Source organism: Apium graveolens, chromosome 4, assembly GCF_009905375.1.
Source record: "Apium graveolens cultivar Ventura chromosome 4, ASM990537v1, whole genome shotgun sequence".
Taxonomy (NCBI): Eukaryota; Viridiplantae; Streptophyta; class Magnoliopsida; order Apiales; family Apiaceae; genus Apium; species Apium graveolens.
The window spans coordinates 152,683,185-152,691,761 of record NC_133650.1 but is presented as its reverse complement, the minus strand read 5'-3'; the positions used below and the strand labels follow the sequence as shown (position 1 = coordinate 152,691,761).

The following is an 8,577-nucleotide window of genomic DNA, read 5'->3' as shown; positions in this document are numbered from 1 at the left end:
ATGTGTAATACGGGCATAATGCTTGTTTGTATAATTTTTGAACATAAAATGTTAAACTCGTAACTTCACAACCATTAAAATGGTTTAATTTGCCCTTGGTTGCCCTTTAATATATAGAAGGAGATATAATAATATAATAATAGATAGTTAGATAATAGATTATAGATAATAGATTTACTAATTTTCTGAAATAATATTAAATATATTTAATTTCACTTTAATTTTTTTTTGTCAATAGTTTAAAATAAGTTAATCAATAATGTAATATTAAAGAAAATCGGTACATCGCACGCACATGTATAAGCTAGTTAATGGCAGTTTAAATTAAAATAAAAAATTATGTAATATTAAATAAATCGGTTCATCACACAAGATATAAGCTAATAATTTATTATTTGTAATATAAATAAATTTTATCAGAGCGGATTTGAGTTATCCAAGTTCGAGCCATTCTTGAAAAGATTTTAAGCTACATAAGCCGAATCGAATAAATAAAACGCTAATATTAGAAGCGGGTGATAGATTTTCATTTTTTTATATTAGTAAACCTGCGGCCGCTACCCTTAGCTGGAATTAGGTTACAACTAGACCTGGCAACGTTCTGTGTCGTGTACAAACGTTCCGTGTACTTTCGTATTTTCGTGTACCAAACCTTAAACCCGAACCCGACCCGGATTTGGATTCGTGTACCAATTTGGTGACACTAACCCAACACTAATATATTCGTGTTTACCCGTTTTGGTACACTAAAGTACACAGATTATATACGAAAAGAATTAAATATTAAAAAATGCAATCGATAATTAAATGGTCTTAAATAGTGAACAACAAAGTTCTTAATACAAAAGTACGTAACAATTGAAAACGCTTTTGCGTACAACAAATTACAAATTGTTGGACATTCAAAAGAAATTAAAATCATGAAGTCAACTACTTAATCTAAATTAAGTAATATGTATGGATCTAAATTAGAAAGAGAAGAGTTTGGAAGCGGGATATAAGTTTGTATACGAGGGGCGGCCTGTTAAATTGGGGGGAAATGAAAATTAAAGGGACAAAAGCTAAAATCCTAAATGCTCACAGCTCAACTAGTCAAATGACCAATAAAGTGTATTTAAACTTTTAGTATTTACAAATTACAATTATATATATATTATTTAGAATACGTAAAATTCATATTTTGTATGTAATATATATATATATTATATATTTTAAAATGTTTAACTATTTATTTATTCCGTGTACTTTCATTCCGTGTAGTGTACCTATATCGAAAACCTAGACCCGACTCTAATTATATACGTATTTTTTCGTGTTCGTGTACCAAATTTTCGAACCCAAACACTAATTATTCGTGTCGTTTTCGTTCCGTGTTCAGCTCTACTTACAACCAGGACCATCAACAGACTAGGGGTTGGAAACGGATTGAAAAAGTGGAATACAAAACTAGTACAAGAAGAGCGTCACCAATCATCATCACTGACTAAACCCTGCTGCGGCTGCAATTGAGTCATGTTGGGTTTATTTAGAAATCGTTGTGTTTGGCGAGCACCCCTTTTCTCCAAAGCCACTAATACCTATACATATACTTATAATATGTCATCAACTGTTAACCATCGTTATCTATTCTCTTTCTTGCAGGTCTCTCAAGCTGGAGGTACTTAATTCTTTATAACTACTTAAAATTTTGTGAGCTTGATTTAATTTATTACTTACCCCCCTTATAAATTGTTCAGACTATTTTACAAATAAGCGCCTCTACCCATCTGAGGACGATGAAGAGGAGATTCAGGGACCTGACATGAAGAAAAAGATCAGTAAAGGAGATGTGATTGATTTACATGACCTTCTCTTCACTAAAAACAGGGATTACCTTGTCAGATATCAAAACAACCAACAGGTGCATATTCGTCTTCATCGTACGAATTCATTTTGTCAAATGTTTACCAGTTACCACACTTTTTAAAACAGATATGATCCTCATGATCAACATTAAATGCTAAGCTCAATGTATAGATTAATTTAGTCGAATTTGAAATGCAAAAATCAACTTCTCTCTATGGCTCAGATTATATGATCAGGCTTTTACCTAATAATATGATGATCATATATGCTATAATTTTTTTGTAGGTTAAGGCTGAGCATTTGGCAGCTAAGGTTATTGCTATATATTTTACGCCCATTATAGATATTCATTGCATGAGATATTATGTACCGCTGTTGGAGAATCTCCACATTAAGTTATATCCTCAAAATGGTTTCGAGGTCATTTTTGTCGCTGTTAAAGTTGACGCTGATCACGATCATGTTCTTCATAGAGACTATTGCAAAGGTATCGAGGAAGAAATCTTTTCTCTTAGGCCATGGACTGCTATCCCATTATCAGATGTACCTTCTGAGAAAAGTTTTCAAAAAAGAGGCTTTCCTGATATATCAGGTGATATTCCTGCGGTATTAATCGTTGATTCAGCCGGCATGGTTTTGCAATGTCATGATGCCTATTATATTCTTGAGCTTTATGGAGCCCTAGGCTATCCTTTTAGCGATGAAAGAATAAATTATTTGCAATCAGAAGATGATGCAATTGCTATGCAGCCATCTTTGAAGAATCTTCTGGCCTCCTCTCAGCGTGATTATGTTATATCAAACAAAGGAGACAAGGTAATATTATATACTTGACAGATAGTATGATTTATCATTTCATTGTCTCCCAATTATCATCTATAATTTTCTTCTATCTGTACATGTTATGAGTTTTTAGCGTAAATATTAGATGATAATGATGATTATTGTTATACTCCCTCTGTCCCATCCATTTCTTTACAGTTACTATTTTGGGCCGTCCCATCCATTTCTTTACATTCCAAAAATTGTAAACTTTTAATAATATAAAACACTATTACACCCACTAACTTCCTCCACTCTCTCAAATCTATTATTAAATAGTAATAGGTCCCACTACTTTAACCACTTTTCATCATTTTTCATTACTTTACCTACTTATATATATATATATATATATATATATATTGGTCTCCGTGCCCACCAGAGATGTAAACATCCTGGTGGGACGGAGGGAGTATAATTTTGTTGTTGCTCTTTTTCTGAGCATGGCTGAGTTTTAATATCAGGAAAAGCTATAAGGAACATATTTTTGGAATTTTTTTCACTTTCCTTCATGTGCAATCTGCAATATATTGACTGAGGAATGATTTTTCCTATATATATATATATATATATCATTACCGTTCCTCCACTTTCAAGTTTTAATGTATAAAAAAATCACTCATTTTGGGTTTCGTTGCACAATATCTGCACTATTAGTTCTTGATTCATTTTTTTTTCTCTTGTTTTTTTTCCATTTTCTATACAGCTTGAGCTTTAATGAGTTTAAGCAATCATTTCCTGACTGCATTTCTACTACTATTGGCAGATACCTATTCACACTCTCGAATACAAGGTGGTAGCCTTATATTTTTATCAAGAAGGTGAGACTGATGATACACAACTTAAGAGGGCTTATAATGAATTGAAAAATAATAAAGAAAACTTCGAGGTTGTGCTCATTTACATTCCTAGAAATTTTGAATTTTACTGTAAAACTGAGGAATCATTTTGGAAAAGGTTTAAGACTATGCCGTGGTTGTCACTTCCTTTTAACGACCCAAGTGATACGAAGTTGAAACGGATTTTGGAGTATTCGTTGAAGTATATGAACCATTATGTCGATCCAGATCAAGTAACTCGTCTTGTGATTTTTGGACCTCATTGTGAATATATTGAACCACTTGGTGCCAACATTCTGAAAGAATTTGGTACCGGAGCATACCCATTCACCTTTGCAAAGCTTGTGAAAGTAGAGATTGAAAAAGTAAATGACATGAAATTGGAGATGCTATGGGATCGTAACAAAGTCTTTAGAACACAAGATGGGTCAGAGGTAAGATTTATAATGTATTTAACATTATTGGTTAATTTTTTGAATATCCCAGTTTTGTATCTCTAATCTAAATCAAAGCTGAATGTAAATTACAAAGTACAGAAATTAAAATAATTTTTGTGGTCAACTAATCGTCATTCCTCTTTGTAGGTTCCTGTCTCTCAACTTTGTGGTAAAAATGTGATATTGTTTTTTGAGTCGTATTTTGACTCCCATAAGATCGAGTTTCTGAAGATTTTAAAAGAAAGGTATGTCCAATGTAAGGGTACATGCGATGAGTTTGAAGTTATCCACATATTGAAGAAAGAAGGGGTGGTCACCAAACAAATTGGATACTTGCCTTGGGTGGTTTGTGACGAGTTCTCACCAATAGTTGATTGGAATTTCTTTTACGTCCACGATGGTGCTAGCGAATCATTTGTTTTCTTTGATGAAAATGGAAGGATGGTCAGAAAAACGATATGGACTAGCTTCGAAAATATAGATTTTCCTTTCTGTGCAGATGGTTTAGAAAGGGAGGCCTGGGTTCAGTTAGGTCATTGGTTCGACTGGAAGTCCTGGTATGGGAGTTGCGCCCCGTGCTTGGGGAGGGCCCGGATATATTCGTTAGAGAAGATGAATGCCCCCTCAAGTCTGAGCACTTGTATTTTGAATGGAAGGAGGAAATCATTTAATTTTATTATACGTTTAAATATGCATACATATTTTAGTTCGTTAGAGCCTTAGAGGAGAGATTTTTTTAGCTCCCATATCATAAGTAAACACTTTATTTATCTATATACATTGTAAACAGTAAACTTGTCTGGGAATATTAAGTCAAGTGCCTACCACATGTATGATTTGCTTAGGAGTATTTTTACATAGGTTTGCAAGAATTAAAACTCTTTTGGGCTATATTAATTATTATACTTTATCATTTGTGACTTCATCATTCAAAGTTAGTAGAGAAAAATGCCTGATGTGATATACCACATTATCCATATCAAAATCCCATATTGTCTATTTTTTCTTAAAAATTAGGGCCTTTCTTACCAGCTATCTCTGCATCTTTTGAAACTGTATGTGGTTTAATCGAGTTTGTGACACCTGCAACTTTAAGGGCCATCCTAATGGCTCACTAATTGTTCAAAATCTATCTTCAAACATTTGTCCTCGATTGGGTAGTCGGTTCAATTTTACATGTCAGGATATGGTTGTTTGTACTATGCTATTGCCCGAAAAAGGATTTGATCTTTATGAATAGATTTTGAAAAATATGATGGATGTATTCTTCCTTATGGACTGCTATTGACTCTCGTGTTTAAATGATATGGTGTTGATCTTCGCAAGGAAGATAACACTGTTGTTCAAGAATTTTTGGATGCAAAATGTTTATCTCTTTCAAGTCGCAAGAGATACCTTTGAGAACATATATATGTGTTTTGATCTACGTCTTCTTCACTACATCGGCTCCAAGGAAACCGATGGGAGAGCTAATGAGGTCCAGAGACCGGGAATCCTGGATTTGTGGACCACTGAAAACCACTATAGGTGGTCCAAAGCTGGATATGGTGATCATGTTTGAGCAGTTGTTGAATCAGTGAACCAGTCACGTCTTCTTTTATGCCGTATGAACCTGGGACCTTTATAAACAACTCAATCGAATTGCATGTACTTTTTACTAATATTTACTGCTATTTAAGTCCAGATGTAGATGTTGATGAGCTTGAAACTCTTAGGACGAGGAAAAAGGAGCTAGAAGTTGCAATTTCTGATCTTGAAATTAGTGTGAAAGTGCGTTAGAGTGAGAAAATACGAAATAAAGATGAAGCCGCTAAAGTTCTGAGGGAACGTGTAAGCCAAATGACCGAACATTGCACAATTATAGTTTAGCTAATACACAATCTTCTTTATTTTGAGTATGCATGTATCTAAATACTTAGTTCCCCAATCATACTTTATAGGAAGACCGTAGACATTCTTAGCATTGTCGAGCAGACGTGAACTTGAAAGTCGTGTCCATAAGTAATTCTGGCACTTGATTCGTTTAGACACCTCATTGTCCTATGCACTTAAAGAAATCCCTTTTATTGAATACAATTGATACTTTGTAAATGAATTTATGTTGTTTCAGATTAAAGAAGATCAAAAGTAAAATCATTAGAAACAGAAGAAAACATGGGCACTATTATGGCGAAGCTCATACGTTCTGCTTCAGACTTAAATATTCAGTGGTTTCAGTGTGCAATTGAGATCAAGGTGCGTTAAATTTGGGTAGTAACAGATGGTTTTAACATTTAGCCTGGCCATAACTCGTTTTTTATATGAGTTTCTTCCTTTATTGGTGTCGTAAATTTTCTATTTTAGATTGTTTTCCATTATTTATAAGCTTTCCTTTTGGCACACTTTGCTAATTGAAACATTGGCTTATAGAGGATCTTCTTCCGACAAAATATGACAATTATCGAATTCGAGTCTAAGGTATCATGCTTCTATCATCTTTGTTATCAAAGTATATTATTTTTAAGGCACTTGATCTTATTATTTTTTACTTGAGGCGCTGATTTTAATTTAATGTAGGACAAGTCTTTATTTATGATGTTGGATAAACTAATATTATGTGGTAAGACCTACCTTGATAACTCATTCACATCCGATGAGGGTATTATTTATTTAACCTTATCCCTGTTGTGTTGGGGTTCTCCACGCTTTTAGCTCTCTCGCTCCACGACTTTTGGATCGATATTTTGCAATAATGTAACGCACCTTGTCACTTCACATTAAGTTTGAGGGAAAAAATTCTTTCCTAAATTACTAAAATGTAGTAAATTGAATTTATAATATAAAATACAAATTCTTATTGGCAGAAAGAAAAGGAAAGTGATTATAAGTTTGATCAACTTCTCATGAATTTCTACCGGTGCTTCAAAAAATCTGTATACCAAACGTGCAAAAGTAATCATGTTGTTATGGTAGTATGATATGTACCCACTAATTATGGTTGGCCTTTTAAGTAACTTTGTTAAGGGTAACTGTGTAGCTTGATGTAATAAATATAATGAGTCAAAGTTTCACGAATATCACATTTTTATTTGAAATCACGAAGATCGCTTATATTCTGCAACTAAAATTTTGCATAAAAATATTGTAAAATGTATTATTTTGTGAATTATGTTTTACAAAGATCATTATTTTATTCAATCCTTGAACATCATATGATAACTCCGGTGAGTGGGGCAGCTCCTTCTGATGTCGTGCCTGGAGCTTCCTTTGGTGAATGAGGTGTAACCGCGGCGGGGTATCTACAAAATAACATCGGAGGGGGGTTTGGCGCCTCCGGCATCATAGTAAGAACTCGCTTGGAAAAGATGAAGATTGATAGGAAATGAGGGTGGCTGTGTTTGTATCTTTGTGTATAGGAGAGTGTGTAAGTGTGTATGAGTCTAACCCCTAAACCCTTTCCCTTTGGGGTATTTATAGCCCAAAGGTGGGGTTTAGGGGTTGATACCTTTAGATGAGGTCCGTTCATTATTGAAGGAGGAGGATGCCTGACTTGGATGGATTGCACACACGTGTCTAGGTGAGGATCGCCTTCAGGATGCACCAAAGGTATGCTGACGTGAGTCATGCTTATCTCAGATGTTGGTTGTTGATATCACGTGCCCACGTGCCTTTCCTTGGCGGGTTGTGGGGGTATGCCTGTGCTTGGGGGACCCCCCTCGAGTCTGCTCTAGCTGGGTTGGATCCTAGCTGGGAGGTGATCCCACTCTTGGGTTGGTTCTTGGCCCGTTATCAACCTGAGCCCGGGTTTCTTCACTTGACTATTTTGGGTGAGGGCGGTCTTGGTCCTCCAAATGAGCCTATCTCATCCTAGACCTGGGTTGGACAATAGCTGGGTTTCTTATATCCTATCATTTTCCCCCACTCCCTTATGTAGATTTTCTGGATAAGGGTGTAGAGTAGGGTTATGTAGCTGTTGTTGTCTTAGAAAAATTCTTCTTCTTTCTTACCACCCAATCCGAGTATGGTGTTAAAGAGACCAATCCGGATATAAGTAGAAGAAAATGGCTATCTTAGAAACAATTATGCTTCTTTCTTGCCCCCCAATCCGGGTATGGTGTTGAAGAGACCAATCCGGATTCAAGCAGGAGAAACTGGTTGCCTTTGAAAAAATCATGCTTCTTTCTTGCCCTCCAATCCAAGTATGGTGTTGAAGAGACCAATCCGGATTCAAGCAGGAGAATCTGGTTTCCTATGAAAAAATTCTGTTTCTTTCTAGCCCCTAATCCAGGTATGGTGTTAAAGAGACCAATCCGGATTTAAGTAGGAGAAAGTGGTTGCCTTAGAAACAATTTTGCTTTTTTCTTGCCCCCCAAATCCGGGTATGGTGTTGAAGAGACCAATCCGGATTCAAGCAGGAGAAACTGGTTCCCTTTTGAAAAATTATGTTTCTTTCTTGCCCCCAATCCGGGTTTGGTGTCGAAGAGGCCAATTCGGATTCAAGCAAGAGAAACTTCTTTCTTCCCCTCCCCCAATCCTGGTATTGTGTTGAAGAGATCAATCCGGATTCAAGCAGGAGAAGTTGGTTGCCTTTGAAAAAATTATGCTTCTTTCTTGCCCCCAATCCGAGTATGGTGTTGAAGATCCCAATCCGGATT

General features: G+C 35.5%; 1 protein-coding gene across 1 annotated transcript; it reads left to right on the top strand.

The window, feature by feature from the left end:
* Window positions 1–1,596: 1,596 nt before the first annotated feature.
* On the top strand, window positions 1,597–3,385 carry LOC141719083 (putative nucleoredoxin 1). The gene is made up of 4 exons (XM_074521462.1): window positions 1,597–1,657; window positions 1,737–1,900; window positions 2,131–2,661; window positions 3,374–3,385. The coding sequence occupies exons 1-4, from the start codon at window positions 1,597–1,599 to the stop codon at window positions 3,383–3,385; spliced, it is 768 nt and encodes a 255-aa protein (XP_074377563.1).
* Window positions 3,386–8,577: the final 5,192 nt, after the last annotated feature.